The following is a 23713-nucleotide window of genomic DNA, read 5'->3' as shown; positions in this document are numbered from 1 at the left end:
CCTTATCCAATAGCAACTGGAGCATAGCTTTTTGCATCTAACTATCGGCATAAATTGTGTATGCCACTTGCAGAGCTCCAGATAAGGTTTTGTGAAATTCTTAACGTTACTACCAGATTTTCTAAAAGAATTCTTAACTCAGTCTCTGAAAATTTTAATCTTAACGTTACTACTAAGTTTTGGAAATAATTCTCAACTTTTCTAAATGACCTAAAAATATATAATAATGGTTATTTTCATGCAAAAAATCAAAATAAACATATAGCAACTTTATTTATACGAGTTCAACAGTGTCTATTCAGTATTATACAATTTTATTTTTCAAATACCTTCATATGCCCAAACTGTGCTTAGATTGCATATGTATTTTTTTACATATTTCACAATTAAAATGGGTCTCCCATTCAATCTTTCAGCGATTAGCCACGGGAATTGTCCCTTCCACTTGTTCAATGCTATTTTTTGTTTAAGTTTGGATCCGTCGTGTCGCGATTTTTTTAGCTTTTCTAACTGTGTCAGCAACTGAACATACAACATCGTATAAGATCTTTTCTATAATGTCTTTCTTAACATTCAACTTCGGCTCACTTTGCTTACAATATGTTAAAAGTGTGTTTTTGCAGGCTTTGCAGTTTTTTCTGACGCTCTCCAGGCGCCGCTCATGTTTTTTGAAAGATAGACTTATACGCCGCTTTTATTGGAAAAAATGCACTTTGTTAAACAAACCCAATAACAATTCTATATAAGCACTGAAAAGATCTTTAATATGCGAAAAAAAACTAATACAAATCGATACGAACCGATGTAAAAATAATATTCGTAACTTGATTTTGTAATTCTTAATAGTACGACAAGATTTTAAAATAAATACGTAACAGACTTGAAAATAATTCGTTATTACGAAAATAAGACCTTTATCTGGAGCTCTGCCACTTGTGTTTTATCAGACCAGACGTTACATCGTCAAATCCAAGAACATTTTCAGCGAAACATTGAATTCCCATTCTTTTAGATCAGGCAATTGTATGACCGCACAAATATGTCTGCAATTGTTTGACTTTAAATGCATTTCATCAAGAATGCCATCATCTAAAACGTTATTTGGTTTGTGCCAGGCATGATGATTTAGTACAAACTATCTACCACCCGATATAAGGCATTTTTTTCTAGACTTAATATTGAGAAATTTTTGCATAACGGACATTGGAAAATACTTCGGATTTTTTAAGTAGCTAGCATACATGCCTCAAATTGGCCATTTTGAAACATATCGAAAAGTCTTTAACCCTACGTGTTCAAATTACATCCATCACATTTTAAGAAAAGACAGCATTCAATATAAGTAAAGATGTCAGTTGTAAAGATGTCAGTTTACAGAATTTGAAAATATTTTTTTGTGGCCTATGTCTAATAGTAAGTCACCTTTTAGACGTACAGACTCAGTTTATTAATGCCTTAATCCAATAGCCGCTAATCGACTGGAGCAAATGCTTGTTTTTAGCAACTATCAAATGACTCAAGCCGAGATATCAAGGAAGTTATAAAATATTGTGCGCAAAAAGTTTATGTTCATATATAAAATATATGTAAATGATTATGCCCCACCACCCTCAAGCTCGCTTTTCAACCCCGCCGTAACTATTCTGACAGTTTCACAAAATTGATTACTGAATGTGGCTACTAGACTTTAAAGTTTAAATGAACAAGCAAATTCGTTGAATTGTGATATCCCCCCGCCCATATGCTCTTGACATAAAACGGTTATATTTGACACTGAAAAAAGCATTTTTTCAAGATACAAAGGGCCCTTAACTCTGTAATTAACCGATGGTGTACAATGTCATTTGGCGTGCATCATCCTCTATGCATATATATACTCATACCAAGTTTCAATGAAATCCGCCCAAGCACTTCAAGATATAGCTCCGGACACAAAAGTGCCTGTACATGTAGTAAAAAGCATTTTTTCAAGATACAAAGGGCCATAACTCTGTTTTTAACAGATGGTATGCAATGCCTTTGGCGTGCATCATCCTCTTATGCATATATATACTCATACAAGTTTCAATGAAATCCGCCAAAGCACTTCCAAGATATGGCTCCGGACACAAAATGCCTATAGTAAAAGCATTTTTTCAAGATACAAAGGGCCATAACTCTGTTTTTAACCAGGTTTTCCGAAGGAAAAACGGTTATTAGATTGGCGAATTCGGGCGGGCTGGCTGGCTGGCTGGCTGGCTGGCTGGCTGGCTGGCTGGGCTGGCTGGCTGGCTGGCTGGCTGGCTGGCTGGTGGCGGGGCTGGCGGAACAAGCTTGTCCGGGCCATAACTATGTCGTTCATGTCAGATTTTAAAATCATTTGGCACATTTGTTCACCATCATTGGACGGTGTGTCGCGCGAAATAATACGTAGATATCTCCAAGGTCAAGGTCACACTTTGAGTCAAAGGTCAAAAATGGCCATAAATGAGCTTGTCCTGGCCCATAAACTATGTCATTCATTGTGAGATTTTAAAATCATTTGGCACATTTGTTTACCATCATGGTACGGTGTGTCGCACGAAAGAATCACGTCATATCTCCAATGTCAAGGTCGCCACGACTAATAATAGATTTTTTTTTTTTAAAACCAAACTTACAAAGGGGGTTAATTTTGTTTGTTCATTTCAAAAGTTCAGTTTGAGTTTTCTCCCCTTTATCAGATTTTTTTTTCACAATGAAACCTGGTTTTGTGACAATTTTGTCCCTTGTTAAGATGGGTACAATGCCATTTGGCTTGATCATCCTCTCTATGAATATATATACTCATACAAAGTTTCAATGAAATCCGCCCTAAGCACTTCCAAGATATGGCTCCGGACACAAAGTGCCGGACGGACAGCCGGACGGGACGGACAACGCCAAAACAATATCCCTCTGCCTCTGCGGGGGATAACAAAAGACCCATGTACGAATGACAAACATAAAGGGAACAAAAAGGCTTCCCATGAGCGAGATGGGTCTCACAACTCTAAACAATACGGATGGAGCTTTATTGTAATCTGTTTCATATGAGTTGTAAACTGTTGATAAATTCCTAAACAATTATGTATTCTATTATTTTTCTTATACACTATGCAAGGAAACTTGCAAATTGATACAACATAACATTATTATTCTACATGTACCTCTTCTAATTTCTTAACAGCTTTTGGGGCATCGCTATCTCCAATTAGATAGCGTGAATCATTCAGCAGGTTGGACAATGTTGTGAAGTAGTCTAGGAGCTCCACGTCTGTTACCTTCATTACGGAAGAGTGGAGCACAGCTTTCCCGATTTCACGAGCCTAGAAGACAAACACATAACCGACATGCCTTACGTGATATGTTAATGTTGCAGTTACCCTATTGAGAAAACAATGCAAAACAAGAGGGACCATGGTCAGGTGGCCCTGGGTCGCTCACCTGAGTGGAAGTCATGTAAAGCAAGGGTTGTTAACTTTGTTTTGTGAAGAAAAAGGGTTTGTTGTTTGGCCGATATATAAATATATGCGTTATAAGGAGTTTTTTGTGTTTGTTTATGCTTTTTACAATAGACATTGCTTCCCATTGCAACAAATGTTTATTTTGGATAAAAATAATTTGAGGACAGTAATTAAATAATGAGCACAATTGGCAAAAGAAAATGGATTTTTTTCACAATTTGAAGTGAGCTTTGAGATAATAATATAAGCATCTCAGCATCTAAGGGTGTTATACGGGATGACTTTTTTTGCAAGAACAGCTTTAGATACAGAAAACAACTGTAATGTTTCAATAAATTGAGTTTTCATATATTTTTTTTTCATAATGCAATACAATATTTTGTTATCATATATCAAAGTATATTATAAGGAAGTAAATGAGTATGAGAATACAGGCCTCTTTCTGTCTATTTTGGGGAAAAGTATCTAGCAAAATTGGGATTTTTCGAGTCGCGAAATCGTTTCAAATTGGGAAGAATTTTCATCTGCAAAAGCATTATTTGGGAAATTATTTTCTTATTTTATCATATTAATATTAAATCTTATGTTTTCATAAATAGGTATTGCTCTAAATGCTAAGACAAGCAGTTTTTTTTTTTCACCCGTCCAAAGGGGGAAAAACGCGTCGTTTTTTAGGAAAAGAGGAAAATTACAAATTCACTCTTTTATATGTAAAGATATTAATATGAATATACATGTATGTATGAATGCAATATTATTCACAGCTGAATGTCTCTGTCATTTTTCTTAAATATATATCAATGATTGTTTCAACATTAGTTTCAGACAGTTCAGCCGTCATGAACAGTCTCAGTTTTCCTAGCCATTTTGAGTCTAATTGGAATTTTTTAATCGATAAAATGGCAAATTTGAGCATTTTTTATCAATAAAATGGAGAAAAATTGGAATGTTTTTATCAACAAATATCGACACAATATAAATACATCAGGCCTTTCCTGGCCATTTTTGGAAAAAATGAAATTCATGTAAAAAACTAATTTAACTCTTTATGATAATTCAAAATCATATTAATATTATATTTATATACTTTGTAAGTTGTTTATGAAATAAATCTGAGATATATGTATCATTAGACAGTTCTTTCTAAAACTGTGTTTTTTTAACTTCTGGAGGGGATTTTTTCTACAAAATAGGGGAAAAATATATACTATTTTTTTAGGGGAATGGGGCCGAAAATCGGCCCCGAAATTGCCATAAAAAACACTGACAAGTACTACAAGAGCTTGTCACAGTAGTGCCAAATCCCCGCCGAAATGTGTTTGCTTGTATGACAACATTTGTTTTAGAGAGTAGAATAATATTTGTAAAAAACAAATCAAGGCAGAGAATTCATTATGCTTCGGACAAAAAATTACTTTGAAACTAAATAAAGGGATATAATTCAAACACTTAGGTAGATAGAGTTATGGTTCTTAGTCACTGCACTTCTCCTACTTGCCATCTGTTTAAGTTTCAAGTTTCAAGTAAATCCCTTCAGTAGATTTAGAGTTATGCTCCGGACAAAGATTTACTTTAAAATTATATAAAAGGTGAGATAATTCAAAAACTAAGGTAGATAGAGTTATGGTTCTTGGTCACTGCACTTCTCCTAGTTGCCATATGTTTATATTTCAAGTTTCAAGTAAATCCCTTTCGTAGATTTAGAGTTATGCTCCGGACGAAATTTTCTTTAGTTATATAAAAGGGGAGATAATTCAAAAACTAAGGTAGATAGAGTTATGGTTCTTGGTCACTGCCATCTGTTTATATTCTAAGTTTAAAGTAAATTCATTGAATAGATTTGGAGTTATGCTCCGGACAAAGTTTCATCTGGACGGACAGACGTAAGGACGGACAGACGGCAGGACCAATTACTATATCACCTCCGAATTTTTTTTCGGCTGGGATAAAAATATTTTTCCATGCAACAGTCATTGTCTACTGCTAGTGTAAGTATGTGTATGATAAAAATACAGACTTTGTTAATGTTATGCTTGAAGTTCAAATAAAATACATACCTTGATATGTCTTTTAGGATTTTTTATGAATATTCACATTCGAAGGACCTGCGTTCAACATATTATTATTCTTAATTAAAGTTGCCAAATGTCTGAAGGCAACCATTTTTTGAATCATAGTAACGTTGAAAGTGAAACCAGTCAACATTTTCTACCTCAGACCATCAATATCTATTCTCAACCAATTTAAAATAATCAATCCTTACACATGATTATAACTTGTTGTATACCGGGTACATTACCTGATAATTCTTAATAATCCAGCACTTCAATATTTGAAAGTGACTTCTGACCAAAAATGACCAAAATGTGTCTTAAAAATTGCATAAACACAACCGGCCACCATTGTCTGAAGTGTCAAGGTCGCAAAAATTGCATTATTGTACCACTGGATACGATGAGGTCTTATGGGGTATTCCCATTGGCACGCTAAACAGGCACAAGATTATTTAAAACACAGTACGTACCGGGAAGCACATTTTTCGGCTTCGGTAATTTCGGTCGGAAATTGGATTTTTTTTTAGAATTGGGAAACAAGAAACGGAGACGGATGATGCTCCCCAAAGTTTTTTTTGTCACAATATTGCACTTTATATTCAAATAAAAGGACACGTCTTGAGGGGCATAACTTTGGACAAAATAATACGATGGATGGTTTAGCAACTTAAGAATTTCAAAGGGCCATAACTCTCTAAATAAATCATCTAACCAGAACCAACAAATAATATGTGCATCTCCTCAAGGTAGTTAGGCTTCCCATAAAGCTTCATTGAATTCCAGATGGTAGTTGCTGAGAAATAGCCCGGACAAGATTTGCACTACATGTACAGTTTATAGAAAATTTCAAAGGGCCATAACTCTGTGAAATATCATCTGACCATAACCTGCTGATAATATGCACATCTCCTGTTGGTAGTGAAGCTTCCCATAAAGTTTCATTGAATTCCCGTAATAAGTTGCTGAGAAATAGCTCGGACAGAATTGCACTAAACATGTATGTACAATGGAAAATTTCAAAGGGCCATAACTCTGTGAAGAATAATCCGACCAGAACCGGCTGATAATACGTACATCTCCTTTTGGTAGTGAAGCTTCCCATAAAGTTTCATTGAATTCCAGTCATAAGTGCTGAGAAATAGCCCGGACAAGAATTGCACTATATGTACAGCTAATGGAAAATTTCAAAGGGCCATAACTCTGTGAAAATCATCCGACCAGAACCTGCTGATAATTTGCTCATCTCTTCTTGGTAGTGAAGCTTCCCATAAAGTTTCATTGAATTTCCGGTCATTAGTTGCTGAGAAATAGTCCGGACAAAAATTGTTTACAGGGGTTTTTCTGCCTACTTTGGGAAAAGGAGTCTGACCAAATTGGGAATTTTTTATCGACAAAATTGCCCATTTGGGAATTTTTGTTTCGTGAAACGGCTCATTTTGGGGAAAAAAATTGAATTAATCATGCTTAAATAAGTCTGTGGTCTAACAATAATCTTATATTAACACATGCAAAACAAACACTGCCCAAACACAAGTTACAGCAACATTTTTCTCTGCTTTCTATTTTTAAAAGCATTACAAAGCTCCTCCAATGTTTTGTCACTCAGGTCTAGACCTTCAATGCAGGTAAGCATTAGCATCATCTTCAATTGTTTGGTTTGAGTGAATGTGCTGCGTAATGGGGAGCACAGCAGGGTCGTGGTGCTGAATCCTCGCTCTACCACAGCAGTGCTAGTTGGTATTATGCACATCAACTGGACGAGTTGGAACAATTTTGGGAAGCATGCCTACAGAGCCTCGTCACCAGCAAATGTTGCCAGAAGTTTCCCCGGTGAAGTTGCCTTTCCACAGAGTCTACACAAGACAATACATTTTGCTGCGTACATGTATCGTCCGAGCCTGTCTGTTCGCTGCAGTAATTTCGGAAGATTCTGAGCGTTTCGAAAACATCGATGATATCGTAACACATCCTTTAGCGTCTATTTTTCGTGTTTTTTTAATGTAATATTTACTATTGTGCGAAGCCATAATTGAACATAAGAGTCTACAGATATGGTTTAGAATGTGTATTGTGCGGCTCTTTATACTCGTGTATAATGCGGAATAGTTCGAACGTCATCGCTGAGAGTAAATGCATCCGGCAAATAAACCAAAAAATCTGTGTCACTACAGGCTTTATTACGTCGCGAATATGGGAAGTCACTCTTTCGATTTAAATTATGCTTACTTTCTACGATTTTGGAAGATGTTATTTTTTTTTAATTGGGAAAAATGCAATCAAAATTCGATTGGGAACGGGCCCGTTTGCTTTGGGAATGCCTCTGTTTCCCGGAGGCGAAGACAGTGCTGAAAACCCCCTGGTTTACGGACGGACATACGGACGGACGGACAGACGAAGTGGCGACTATATGCTTCCCCCAAAATTGTTAGGGGGGAGCATACAAATGTGCATATTTGGCATTGGGAATGGGTCCGACTATCGGACCCGTGAGATAGGCAGAAAAAGGCCTGGAATATCTGAGAAATTTCATCAGAATTGGACCAGTAGTTTAGGAGAAGAAGATGTTTAAAGAAAAAGTTAACACACGGGCGCACGCACGACGGACACACGACCATGACATAAGCCCCGCTGGCCTCTGGCCAGTGGAGCTAAAAATTAAGACTTCTAGAGTGTTAAAAAGGTTTTACTATAGCCATATTAGGAAAACTGCCCAGCCCCCTGGCGTCCATGTTTTTCAACTGAATGATGCCATTTCGAACTCAGCTGAGATTTTATTGAGACAAATGTTCTGACAAAGTTTCATGAAAAATGAATAATTAATGTGACTTCAAGGGTTTTTCAGCACTGTCTGCGCCTACGGAAAATGGAGGCACTCCCAAAGCAAATGGACCCGATCCCAAAACGAAATTTAAAAAAAAAATCCCAATTTCCCCAAAAAATTATTATTTTTTCATTTTTAAGAATTAAGTGTCTTATAACTTGTGTGACTAACCAGTTTTTGTTTTGGTCAAAATATCTGCTATAAGGTTTTGACTATACAGTTTTTATCTCAAAGTGTAACTGTAACTGTAAACAAAACTGCAGTAGTTGAATAAACATTGAACATGCCCAATATTGCATCAGTATTCTGTTTATATAAAGAAGACAAAAGAACAAATAAGGCCATCCTTAAAAAATTGTTTGTTTGGCATAACCCGACCCAGGTAAATTTGGGTGGATCGGTAGGTAGGAATTTTATTTTTTTAGTAATTTTCTTTTCTGACAATGGACTCCGACCTCTACCAACTGAAAGATAATTATCAAATAAAGCTCCAAGTCTTCTGCCTCATGAAAGGAAATTGGCAAAGATTTTTCTGCACCGTCCGTATCACCGCACGTGTATTCGTAAGTCTATTCTTTCTATATAAAAGAGCTTCTTTTCATTTACTTATTTTTTATACGACTTTTGCAATCAGCCGTTATATTGTAGGCAGACGACCATATCGACTGTGTATTCCATCATCTGCGCATTAATGACCCAATATTACCCGATAGCGAACTCTATGTTGATTGGCCCGCTCCCATATGGGCTTCAAATTGTTCATGGAAACCAAGAGAAAAATAGTTTTAAAAAAACACTCCGGATTAAAATGGCGGATGTTTTCAATGAAATTTAACGAGATTTAAGCATATTCGCAAATTATATTTTTCTAGAGCCAAATTCGCTATACTTTTACAAATGGCGAACGACAGCGCCAGCCCTGTAGTAGTAATCATTTATTCCAATAATAACACGTTCACAATGATCGCGCTGTCGTTCGCCATTTGAGTCATTTGCAAAACTATTGAAAATTTGGCTCAAGAAAAATCTAAATTGCGAAAATCTTGTAAAATTTCGTTGAAAACATCCGCCCTTTTTAATCCGGACTGGTTTTCTATATTTGTCTCTTTGTTTCAATGAAAGTGTTTGCAATTCGAACAGTTAACGAAACCCGGTCTGTACCCGATTAGACATTGCTTGACCTTATTGTTAATGAAGTGCACATGGTAGCTGGCAAATCAGCATTGAACTCGCTTACACATGACATGACGTTGTCGAATGAAACGTGAGAACGGGTGAAGCTAACGGATAATATTGGGTCATTCATGCGCAGATGTTGTATAATTTCAATACACAATTTATATCGCCGTCTGCCTCCAAAATAGCGACTGGTCGGAAAGTCGTATAAAGAGATAAGCAAATGAAACAAAAAACGTGACAATGCCCAACAATAAATATGTCTAAGATGACCACTTTTTATCTTTCTACCTTATATTTACCGATCTGAACTAAAGAGTGAAAATTAACAAGGGCTGTTTGTAAAACATGCATGCCCCCCATATGGGCTGTCCATTGTACTGGCAGCCATTGTGTGAATACGACTTTTGTCACTGTGACCTTGACCTTTGACCTAGTGACCTGAAAATCTATAGGGGTCTTCTGCGAGTCATGATCAATCTACCCATGAAGTTTCATGATCCTAGGCATATGCGTTCTTGAGTTATCATCCGAAAATCATTTAACTACTTCAGGTCACCGTGACCTTGACCTTTGACCTAGTGACCTGAAAATCAATAGGGGTAATCAGCGAGTCATGATCAATCTACCTATAAAGTTTCATGATCCTAGGCATATGCGTTCTTGAATTATCATCCGAAAATCATTTTACTATTTCGGGTCACCGTGACCTTGACCTTTGACCTAGTGACCTCAAAATCAATAGGGGTCATCTGCGAGTCATGATCAATCTACCCATGCAGTTTCATGATCCTAGGCGTATGCGTTCTTGAGTTATCATCCGGAAACCATTTTACTATTTCGGGTCATCGTGACCTTGACCTTTGACCTAGTGACCTCAAAATCAATAGGGATCATCTGCAAGTCATGATCAATCTACCCATGAAGTTTCATGATCCTAGGCGTATGCGTTCTTGAGTTATCATCCGGAAACCATTTTACTATTTCGGGTCACCGTGACCTTGACCTTTGACCTAGTGACCTCAAAATCAATAGGGGTCATCTGCAAGTCATGATCGATGTACCTTTAAAGTTTCATGATCCTAGGCCCAAGCGTTCTTGAGTTATCGTCTGAAAACCACCTGGTGGACGGACGGACGGACCGACCGCCCGACCGACATGAGCAAAGCAATATACCCCCTCTTCTTCGAAGGGGGGCATAATTAATACGTTGTATGGCGATAATATTACACATCTCTGCCATTTGCCGAATTGAATTGAATGGTGATAATTAATTAATTCAGGAAATAATCTACATGCGCGCCCCGCGTCTATGACGCACAAATATCGAAACAGACGCATAGTTTTGAAATATGTGCGTCCTCTCGGACGCTTTGCTTAGACGAATCCGTTAACATATACGCGAATCACGATAAGTACAAACCATCTTGGGTACGAGTCAAAAGTGTAGCGATGAACGCTGAGTTTAACCGATGAGGCTTGAATACTGCAACGTTTAACCGAATGAAGCTTGAATAATGCAACAAGTCTTTTGATTGGCTCTAGTCGAGCCGCTGCTGTATAATACGAACCAATTAGAATCGACCTTTTAAATAGACCTTTTAAATAGAGTGTGTTATGATATTTTCTAGAATCCCAGGATGAAACCTGCTTAAACTTTTTGTAACTTAGCAGTGCTCCAGCTAGGCCTAAATCGAAGGGCGCCGCGCCCTTCCCTCCCGAACCTCCGCCCTGCCCCCCCCCCGAACCTCCGCCCTGCCCCCCCCCTCAAAAAATTAATGGGGGAAATCTATACATATTAGCTGCTTTCAGGGAAAACGGGGCTTAATGCATGTCAAATAAGATAAGCCTGTGCACACTGATTTGCTGTATCAATGATTTAAAAAAAACATACATCTCGACCTGTGCCTTAAAACACACGCTTTATAAATTTGAAAGGGTTGTGGTTATTTCAAACTTGCGACATAAAACGCTATAACATAATTTTGAAAACTGAGTTGCGTCTAAGATTATACAACAGCGAACAAATTCAGTGCCTTCGGTGCTTTGATTATAACATCTTTCAATTGCGTTAATATCGCACATTCTTAAAATGTCCTATTAATGTTAAATTGTTAAAAGGCTAAATGGCTTTGTAATTGAATAAAAAAAACATCGCTTATGGATTGTTTGGACGAAACACACGTTACTCAGCTAATATTATATACGATTTAAATTAAACTTCATGCATACATGTAACAATAAATCCTTCAATTATTTCGCAAAAATAATCCAAGTTACATGTATAAGGTCCAATTCACATAATTGCTTATAAGCACAATAATTGTTACGCATAACTTTTACAAATATATGTTAAGTACTTAGTAACAAAATGCATACATTACTTGTGTCAGGAGACACTGCAGTTCTTACCTTATACAGGAGGCACGCAGACATGGGATTTGTGGGCTTTCCCGTTGTAATTGGAAAAGACAAACTGCTATCAAAGCGTTTACAGTTTAGCATAAAACTGATGACTCCGTTGAAGTCTGTATCTTGAATTGAACTTGTGGCAGCATATCCATCTGGTGGGAAAAAACATTTTGCTATTTCCCAATAGTTTGTTTGCCACAAATGCGCAGATGTATTTTTCAAAGACAATCTATTATACCTATGTTCCTTGATAATTTTATGCTGTACATTTGCTGTGGTACAGCTGGTGCTAGAAGATCCTACATGGCTGTAAATTAGCCGGTGAAAATTCTGAGCCACGTTGTCAGCTAAGTGTTCCAAGCCAGACTTTGCAATGTCTATTGCTAGCCACGCCTTCAGCCAGTTTGTCCTTTCCTTATCCTTATACACATCAGCTAAACACGCCATTTTGTTACAACCACACAATATCTTCAGAAGAGTCAACTTGTGTTGTACGAGCAGGCCATTATTTCAGCGTCATCTATAAAATATAAAAAAACACATTATTAAATAGATTGAACCTATCATATGGTCTGAACACACTATTAAACGTACCGCAAGGCCTTTTCCTGGCCAGTTTGGGAAAATAAGCAATTTCGGGATTGGGATTTTATTCAAGCATAATGTCCGCTGATTTGGGAAAAACTAATTTAATATAACTTTATATAATACATATGTAATTCAAAATCATATGTTTGATGTAAATGAAATACAATTCAGACACAAGAATAATTTCAAGTAGACCCTTCTTTCCATTTTATTTTCGAAAATTGTGACTTTTTTTCTAATTGGGATTTTTTTTACAATTTTGGTTTTGGTTTGGGAATGGGTCACTTTAACTGATCCATAGATATGCCAGGAAAAGACCTAAACGTTTGTCAGCGTAAGACAATAGCATGAATCCAGGAGTCCAAGACTCCTTAAAAAGAGACTCGAACTCCTTATTTGTGTGTCAGGTGAGTCCGTCGGACTCCTTTATAATCATCTTTGAATTTAAACAAAAAAATGATCAGAATATCACCATTTTTTCGCATCCCAAAAAATATGCCACAAATCATCCTGCATGTACACATGGACAACAATAAAACACTCCGAAATTATGTTGTTCCCTGTCGCTGTCAGTGCGTGTAGTAATAGGGAAATATGCAAATAATGAAACTCCGAATCCAACTGACCGTGGCCGTTGTTTCTCTGATATTTTTGCTAGAGTAATTTCGCTTCTCCAAGCAGTCTCTCGTTACTATAAAAATTTAACCATAATATCCAAAATAATTTCTATGTTTTATGGCCTCAAGGTACTGAAGATAGAACCGGCTGTGAATCAGTTGAGCATGAATAACTCGTGTCACTACATGTATCAATCTATGTTTTCAGTGGGTGTATTGCAGTTTGAAGGCTGTGACATACCAACCACACAAATCGGTTCTTACAGTGTACTCCTCCATGATGCAATTGTGGCAAGTTACTCAAGCTTGATTGTTCATTGTCGGCTCGGTTACTACTTAAATGAGAATAGGGGAATTCCGTTACGTATTCCGTAGGGCGTTTTCCGACATCGCATTTTTGGCGGAAATACAACTCGGATACAGTCTAAATTTGCCGGGTATGTGTTGGTATATTTTTCACACCTAGGGTACATTTAAGTATTCTTACTGTAAGAGTACCCGGGGCACATTTAAGTTGTACCCGAGCGGACAATGACCAATAAAACATTGCTTCAGAGACTGATTATGGAAACCTGGTGTAATCCACATGGAAATTGTGCTTTTCATGCATAATATTGTTTTAACATTATTCATTTTATGTTTTCATGGTGTAAATGATAACATTGAAATAAAATTAGCATTATATTGTCTTTCCACATTTTCACATTTTTAGAAATACTATGTATAATATATATACAGCAATGGCAAGTATAGGGCTGTTACGTCCTTATGTTATTATTTAATAAGTATGAAACTTACAACACAGAATACTCCTATTATGGTTATAACCATAATGTCGAGGTTAAACAAGCAATCCTTATGCGTGATTACTTCAATATTACTTGAATGTGTCAAATAATTGTGCAATATGATATAACAAATACTGAACAGCAGTTCAGTTATTTTTTCATTTGAATTGGGAAATATTGCATCATTTTGACTAAAATGGGGAATTTTATTCTGTTGATTTTATGCTTACAACTACTTTAAAATTGATAATACAATATAATTTTTAAACAAGGGCTGTTGTAAAACACGAATGCCCCCAAAAAGGCTGTCAGTTGAAGTGGCAGCCATTGTCTGAATACGAAAGATACCATTTTACTGCTTCAGGTCACTGTGATCTTGACCTAGTGACCTCAAAATTAAAAGGGGTCATCTGCAAGTTATTATCAATGTACCAATGAAGTTTCATGATCCTAGGCCTAAGCATTGCTGAGTTATCATCCAGAAACAATTCCACTGTTTCGCGTCACTGTGACCTTGACCTTTGATTTAGTGACCTAAAAATTTATAGGGATTATCTGCCAGTCATGATCAATGTACCTATGAAGTTTCATGATTCTAGGCCTAAGCGTTTTTGAGTTATCATTCACAAACCATTTTATGGTTTCAAGTCACTGTGACCTTGACCTTTTACCTAGTGACCTGAAAATCAATAGGGGTCATCTGCCAGTCTTGATCAAAGTACCTACGAAGTTTCATGATCCTAGGCCTAAGCAATTTTGAGTTATCATCTGGAAACCTTTTCGTGGACGGACCAACCGACCGACCGACATGTGCAAAACAATATACTCCCTCTTCTTTGAAGGAGGGCATAATAAATAACATGTTTATACTCTTTTTTTATCTTTCTGACACCTTCAATTTGGAGTGTTAAGGTCCTTACTCCCATTTGGGAAAAATACAATATGTTATCCATTGGGAATGGGTCCCACAGTGGGACTCCCAATAACAGACCCAAATTTGAACGAAAACAAACACACTGTTGTTGGACTCCTTGAAATCTGTCCGGACTAAATTTTAAAAGTAAGATGTCCAAAGGACCCCTTTCTCAGATTAGTTAGTTTTGAACACTGCTTGCACACAACAAGTAGTCATCATATGAAAGGTCGGATGAAAGGAGCTGACTTATAAACGTAATACGAGCACACAATAAGCAAACATCTTATGAAAGCTCAGATAACATTCTGCCAAGTTATATTCAAATCCTTCCTTTCTGGATAAATATTAATGCTTTTGACAAAGTGTGAATTTAATTTTAATATGAACATAAATTGTGACAAACACCTTCGGTCAAGGAACCTGTTTTGTTGCATGTGGCATTCCGTCTCATCATGCTGAGCACATCTGCTGAGTCATTTCAAAGTCTATCATTGCTGATTATATGCATCATAAAAAAACTTAAGATTGATTATATTGATCAATATCATCGTTGACTTTGAAATGTTACCGTGATCTTTGAACTAGCAATCCGGTTCTTATGCACCACACTCCACCTCAACATGCTGATCCCTTCTGACAAGCTATTTGTAAACCTATCAATAATGTTATGCTCCAGAAAAAGTATTATGGACAAATATGGATACATATCTTTCTTTTGGTTTAATAAGAATGCTATAGCGGGTGGGGTAGGGGGCCGTTCATTTAGTATGTCACAATATTTTTTACCATTTTAGCCCATCCCCCTGGCATCCAACTGTGACAAATTTCGGACTCCCGACCCCTAAGTACGTAACACTTTCGAACATGTTTGTTAAATCACCATTTAATTTAATCTACAACACACTCATTGATTTTCGTCCTTCTTTATAAAGTATCGGAAAACGGCACTTTCCCAATGGGAAAATCAACAAATTTTCTTATGACTGACAAAAAATGCCCAATTAAAAGTTTTCAACTTTTTTTTATAAAACAAGGGCTGTTTGTAAAACATGAATGCTCCCCATATGGGCTGTCAGTTGTAGTGGCAGCCATTGTGTAAATACGATTTTTGTCACTGTGACCTTGATCTTTGACCTAGTGACCTGAAAATCAATAGGGGTCATCTGGCAGTCATGATCAATGTACCTATGAAATTTCATGATCCTAGGACTAATTATTCTTGAGTTATCATCAGGAAACAATTTTACCGTTTCAAGTCATTATGACCTTGACGTTTGACCTAGTGACCTGAAAATCAATAGGAGTAATCTGCCAGTCATGATCAATTTACCTATGAAGTTTCATGATCCTAGGCATAAGCATTCTTCAGTTATCATCCGGAAACCATTTTACTATTTCGAGTCACTGTGACCTTGACCTTTGACCTAGTGACCTAAAAATCAATAGCGGTCATCTGTCAGTCATGATAAATTTATCTATGAAGTTGCATGATCCGAGGCATAAGCATTCTTGAGTTATCATCCGGAAACCATATTACTATTTCGAGTCACTGTGACTTTGACCTTTGACCTAGTGACCTGGAAATCAATAGAGGTCATCTGTCAGTTATGATCAATGTACCTATGAAGTTTCATGATCCTAGGCCTAAGCGTTCTTGAGTTATCACCCGGAAACCATCTGGTGGACGGACCGACCAACGGACTGACTGACATGTGCAAAACAATATACCCCCTCTTCTTCAAAGGGGGGCATAATATCGAGGGGTAAGAGCCACTATAGACAGGCTTTATTGCAGATGTATAATTTTATGGTTATAGCATTCAAGTAGTTCATTACACATTGAAAGTTTGAAAAAGCATGTTAAAAGCTGTGCATCTATTAACTTATTTTCAAATAAACGTTTAACATGCCAAAGTTGTGCTTATATTTTTACAAAGAGTTCATATCAACGTCAGAAGAACGTCTTATGTTCAAACATAACGGCATAGGGTGTTACGACTGATCTGATTCGACGTTTCACGTTTAACGTGAAGAATGCGGAAAACCTAATTGGTAAATATTCCAGTGATCATAAATTGGAGAAATTGTAGGTGTGCGAAAATGAGACCTCCTTAAAATAAGTGAATCCACAGTATGACGTCATTGGAATGTGCATTTAAAAACGTCAATCTTTATGTTTATTAGTATAAACTGGTGGACAAAACTTGTCATAGTGTGCGCATCGAAATAAAAAAAAATTCTAATGATTTATAATAAACACATGTTTTGTGGATATTCTGAAGACATAGAATATTTTAATCATTGTTCATATATGTTTACTGTAGTGAATAACATATCTTTAAATTTTTCATTGAAAATAAAGAAGTGAAACTCAAGGTGCTGGAGCAGTATTGCATGTTAGTGACATGCAATTAGTTGGTCATTAATTTAAGGCGAGTGACCAATTGCCAAATAGTACAACACAGCACAAAACAAAACAACATAAACATATATAATAATAAAGCTTGGGTAACCGCCTTGGAACGGTCAACCTCACACTTGGCCCAGCAATATTCATGATACATATAAGTGTCAATAAAATTTAACCTCATAGCATTGCAACTCAAATTAAACAATTATAAAAGGAAACTAAAACGCATTCATTTCAATTACCATTTAATTACTCAATGGTAGGGAAGAGACCAGAGCAACAAAGTTAGAACCTTTTGAGGAACGATGAAATGAAATTACGAACAAGTGTCAACTACATCCCTTATTTTTAGAAAAAAAGATTTGAGAATATAGCAAACCAACTTTTATTTGAATAACATCAATCTTTACTCAAATTAAAATATATAAGGCGTAGGTTAAAACTAAACCCATACATTCCAGAGTAGATCAGCAGCTAGAAATTCTCGCATGATTTCGTGGTTTCCTCAACTGACTTTTTTCTCCTGGCAGAATTTTTATGTAACATTATGCAGTCAATTTGTTTACTGATAATGACGAACACATATTTTATAGAAAATGTTTAAAGATATATTCATGTTCTGTATTCAAATCCATCATCAGTAAAACAAGGCAACAATTTTTCCCCATACATGTTGCAAACTGACACAGATTGAGCAATATTTAGGACACGGTCTTGATCGTTCTTGTTGATGCCCTGTGTTAGTGTCATTTTCTTTACAGATTTAGATGAAACAATATAACATAAATTGGTTAAAAAGTTCGCAATTTATTTTAACAAATATTATTAAAGCAAGACTATACGATTTTTGTATGTGTTAAAGTGTATTCTACCACGGCACGCGACTTGTTTTCTATATACAAAGAAGGAATCCTACCGTGGGTTATTACCTCGATATACCAACGATTGTTAGTATGACGTCATTTTTGATTGTCCGTGCACTGTTTATGAAGAAGAACGACGTCATTTGATTTTCATTGTTGTGGTGACGTCGCGTTTTCGCGGAAAGATGGAGGACGTTCGGTTAAGATAATTCTCATTAATAACCTTTAAATCGCGGGTAACTTATAAATGAAATCGTGTTAGAATCGTCGTTCCGATGCTTGTTATCAAACCACTCGGGCTACGCCATCGTGGTTTAATTCCTACGCATCGGAACTCCATACCGTTGGTTATTACCGCAATAACCAACGGTTACCCGTCGATTATTTCTTAAATGTATTGATTAAAATATGTTACAATAACGCAAAATAGGCAAGAACAAATATACATTGAAGACGAATTTCATAAAATGAAGCGAAGACAAATTAGCGCCCTGAGCCGATTGTGACGAATATATTTCGTACATATTTTCCTACAATAACTGAAGAATTCATCTTTTTATTAGGTTCGGAGTTAGTGTTCGTGTGTCGTATGAATATATATTGTTGCAGGAAATTAAAATGATCCGTAAAACAAAATTTAGATTCACATCGTACATGCATGATATACATGCTGGCGAACTCGACTATACAGACATTGTCGAATTCAGAATATCAGGCTTATTTCGCATTTTTCGACACATGTCCTTCTTAACTTTTATTTTAATTTATATTGAATTATATGTATATTAAGTTTTTACACGTTTTATATAAATTCATAAATATTTGACAAAATCATACGATCTCGGTTTGAAACGGAAATAATACAGTTTATGAAATGACATAAAATAAATATTAAACAAAGATACGCATGTCTATTAAAACATGCCTACTTAAAATAATATACAGATTAAAAAAACAGTAAAAGCATATTACGATACCATACAATATGTACTGCTATATATCTGTATAATTTGTAGTTACCGGTATATGTCTGTTTTTGTTTAATTTAAATTTGTTGCTGTATTAATTTCTTTTAGTTATATCACTGACTTATGTCAGTCAACCTTCTCACAAAATATGTGAACAAGTCCCTTCAAAATCTTACACTTCCATCCTTCCATGACCATCCCAGCCCATATGACAATAAAAATGGTGGGGGCCATCCTTAACATGGTTAGATGAGGCAGAATGAAAAAAAACAATGAACAATTATTCAAAGCAAAGTTAAATATATTAATATGCTTAAATGTATTTTCAAACAAATATAACTAGTTAATATTAAATGATTGAGAATAAACTAAATTTATACAGTCATGTTTGCATTCATATTTAGATGTACAGTAGCAAAGAGATGACATTTACTCCTTTTTTTATAAACTGCACTCCTCTTTTTTCTATCTCGTTCCCGCGACATACTAACTAGAGGGAACGAGTTAACTATGTCGTGGGAATGATTTATTAAGTCGAGAGAACGAGATACAAAAAAGAGTAGTGCAAAACTAAATAAATGAAGAGTGCAATGAAAAAAAGAGTAGTGCATTAAATAAAAGAGAGTGCATTAAACACTTTACTGCACCGCTCTTTGTTTCGTTGCACTCCTATTTTATTTAGTTTTGCACTCTTTTTTTATCTCGATCGTTCCCTTAACTCAGTAAGTTGTCCCACAACATAGCTTACTCGTTCCCACGAGTTAGTAAGTCGTTCCCTTGCGATAGTTAAAATGCTCTCTTCTTTTGTTTAATGCACCTCTAATATATTTACTGCACCGCTATTTTTTGATTGTACGCCTCTTTCATTTAGTTGTGCACTCCTGTTTTTATCTATATCTTTCACTCGACTTAGCTAACTGTTCCCTCGAGTTTGAGTTAGTAGGTCGTTCTCTCAAGTAAGTATGTTGTTGGAACGAGATTGAAACAAGAGCATCGCCTTGCGGGTGCAGACCGCTCATCTATTTTCTTTTTAAAGGTGAAGGGACTCTCAATTTCAATCACAAAGGAGGGAGGGTGGAGTGAAGAGGGGTGTATAGTGTGGGGGTGTGAACATTTATTACATCATCTTCCAAAAATGCGGGAAAAAATGAAAAAAAAAATCGGGGGGGGGATTCTTGGGTGCGATGGTTGGACGGTATTTCAAAATAAAATAATAACAATTAATATTTGTGTTTGTTAACCTTTTCAAAAAAAAATTGGGGGGGGGGTGGGGTGGGGGGGGGGGGTATAGTGTGAGGGTGTGGTGGTCATTTGTGAGATGATCTTAAAACAAATTAAGGAGGGGGGAAATCGGGGGGAGGGGGGGAGGGGGGAGGCACGGGGGATGGTTAGGGTGGAGTCTATTGCGGTTTGTCAGGTAAGAGTAGTTTTGTCAAAGTATCAATCATATATAATCATAAATAAAGAAGTTATGGCAATTTTAGCAAAATTTGATAATTTGACCTTGAGAGTCAAGGTCATTCAAAGGTCAAGGTAAAATTCAACTTGCCAGGTACAGTAACCTCATGATAGCATGAAAGTATTTGAAGTTTGAAAGCAATAGCCTTGGTACTTTAGAAGTAAAGTGGATCGTAACACCATACGATTTAACCATATATTCAAAGTTACTTAGTCAAAAACGGGCCATAATTCCGTAAAAATGACAACCAGAGTTATGCAACTTGTCCTTTTACTGTCCCTTATGATAGTTTGCGAGTGTTCCAAGTATGAAAGCAATATCTTTGATACTTTAGGGGTAAAGTGGACCAAAACACAAAACTTAACCAAATTTTCTAAGTATAAAGGGCCCATAATTCCGTCCAAATGCCAGTCAGAGTTACATAACTTTGCCTGCACAGTCCCCTTATTATACTTAATAAGTGTTGCAAGTATGAAAGCAATAACTTTGATACTGTAGGAATAAAGTGGACCTAAACACAAAACTAAACCAAATTTTCAATTTTCTAAGTATAAAAAGTGCACATAATTCTGTCAAAATGCCATTCAGAGTTACATAACTTTGCCTGCACAGTCCCCTTATGAAAGTTAGTAAGTGTTGCAAGTATGAAAGCAATAGCTTTGATACTTAATGAATAAAATGGACCTAAACACAAAACTTAACCAAAATTTTCTAAGTATAAAAAGGGCAGATAATTCTGTCAAAATGCACGCCAGAGTTAACTTACTTTGCCTACCCAGTCCCCACATGATAGTAAGTAAGTGTACCAAGTTTGAATGCACTAGCATTGATACTTTCTGCGAAAAGTGGACCTAAACGCAAAACTTAACCGGACGCCGACGCCAACGCCGACGCCAACACCAACGCCGACGCCAAGGTGATGACAATAGCTCATTATTTTTTTTTAAATAGATGAGCTAAAAAGAGGAGTGCATTCCGAAAATCGGAGTTTGCTTTATTAGATCTGTACTGTAACTTTGCTCTACTTTGCTGTCGGTGTCATGAACTGTAATGAAATCATTGTAGGTCCCGACTGTGATGGCATGAAAGTATTAAACTTTGCATGTTTTGTTGATTTACCCAGACAAAATGGACATGAGTTAATTAGAAGCGAATTTATAATTGTCTTCGTGAGGTAATCACCAACGGTTTGGAGTTCCGATGAATAGGAATTAAATACAAGCATCAGAATAACAAACCGTTGGTTATTACCTTAAAAAACAACGTAAGCTATATATAATTTTAAATCTAACATGATTGAATACATAATATGCCATTTTTCATACATTTGTTTTCATGACGACAACACACTTAAATTATAAAAACTTTTGTCAGGTTCATTAAGATTATTTGAGGAAATTACATTCAATAAAAATATTAAACTAATCATGCAAAATGTATACCAAGTAAACAGGTTTGGTAATTTATGTATGAACATTTTACTACTTAAATGTGGTATCACTGGGCCGAATGCAGAAATGATATGTTTGTTAAACGTCTCCTATATCACATATTTAAGGAGGCCCATTTTACTGATCTGAACATCTGGGAATTCTTGAATTACCATGACAACGTAGGGCTCGCTTTCCTTTTTTGTGAAGTAAATGTAGGACGCTCAATTTATTTGGAAAAAAAATCCCACAAATTGCAAAATTGTGAGAAATTTAGTCCCAAAATCTTCAAAATTTTACAAACAATATTCACATACTTGTAGAAATTGTAAAATGATGATTTTTATGCATAGGTATAGTAAAATATTTTCATTGGCTGGACACTTTTGCTTTCGAAAAATTAAATCATACATCATATGAGCAACTAAACATCAAAATGTTTGTCTGTGTGATTTCTGTTGTGTGGCTAGACACATTAGTTATACATTGAATTTTAGTTCTCGTGTGAGAAATGTAAGCCATATTATTTTTCCAAGTTTTTAACCTTTGTCAATAACAATTGTGCCATGTCACATGCGCAAAGGATTCCCTATAAATCATACATATTAACAATATTTGACATTTAAATGCATTTCATGAAAATGCAATTTAATCTATTTTAAAGGAAATTGAAAGGAAATTATTCAAGCTTTAAAGAAAAAAATTTACACATATAAACGGATAAGAATACGAAAATCTACTCCAAATTGCTGTCCTTGCCTCGCTCTCTGTCAGTACTACATTACTCAAGTGTTTTCACTTTCGTCACATGATCTTTCTGATTCAAGGTATTTCCGATGTAAAAGTGCATGATTAAATCTTACTGTGATATCTTCAAACAAATCTAGATCCCCATGCTGACTTTTTAAACAAAGGATCTCAAGTTTTACTATACAATTTACTATACATTATGCACTGGTGTGTTTTTTTAGCCGAACAAACGTTACAACACTGGTTTAACCAATTTCATACTTGTAATTCCTTAACATCAAGCAAATTCGTTGAATGGATATCCCCCTTCTCCTCATTTATATATATACCCTTATGAAGTTTCATGTTAAAAACTTAAATAGTTTCTGTGATATAGCTCTAAAATGTTTTTGACAGACAGACGGATGAATTGTACTTTTGAATATAAAATGTCTGTTAAATGTCAAACAACTTACAAAGGCTGGTTTTGTAAAAGAGTGTGGATATATAAGATTTTTGAAATGCTTGTATCAAAACTGTGAGATGACTGACCCAGGCCACACGCAAAGAAGGAAAATAGCCCTACAACATTTACAGGTTTTGATAGCAGAATAACTCCATAATGTTTTGCAGTATAACCATATGATTTGTCGCACAATAACCTTTAATTTCAAAATATGTCTACATAAAATAGGTACGGGTGGTGGAAGAATGATAATTAATTGAAGCAAAGTTAAAAATGATTCTGCAAATTGCAGTGGAATTGTAAACTTGTTAGAATCCACTTTATACTGCAATTTGAACCAAAATGTTAGCTCATGCCATTTTAATAAGGCAACAGGAAATTATTGCCTATATTCAGGTATAAAAACCATTGAAAACAAATGATAAAAAATTTATATGAAGAAATATGCAAGCACTATACTGCCATAGATGATCAAAGAGATAACATAGCACATGTATGTATTCTATATGATTAAACTATATATGTCAGTCATATTACAAATAATTTGCTAAG

At 35.8% G+C, this 23713-nt stretch overlaps 1 protein-coding gene across 1 annotated transcript in view; it reads right to left on the bottom strand.

Annotated features, from left to right (window-relative positions):
• Nucleotides 1–3152: 3152 nt before the first annotated feature.
• LOC127853759 (uncharacterized) overlaps nucleotides 3153–23713 on the bottom strand; it is a 34013-nt gene continuing 13452 nt past the window's right edge. Inside the window, exons 2-3 of the mRNA XM_052388531.1 lie at nucleotides 11928–12447; nucleotides 3153–3326 (exon numbers count right to left, since the gene is read on the bottom strand). Coding sequence (XP_052244491.1) covers nucleotides 3153–3326; nucleotides 11928–12374 — 621 coding nt within the window. The 5' untranslated portion in view covers nucleotides 12375–12447. The remainder of the gene's footprint in view (nucleotides 3327–11927; nucleotides 12448–23713) is intronic.

This window comes from Dreissena polymorpha, chromosome 12, assembly GCF_020536995.1.
Source record: "Dreissena polymorpha isolate Duluth1 chromosome 12, UMN_Dpol_1.0, whole genome shotgun sequence".
Lineage (NCBI taxonomy): Eukaryota > Metazoa > Mollusca > Bivalvia > Myida > Dreissenidae > Dreissena > Dreissena polymorpha.
This window is presented reverse-complemented; position numbering and strand designations above follow the sequence as displayed.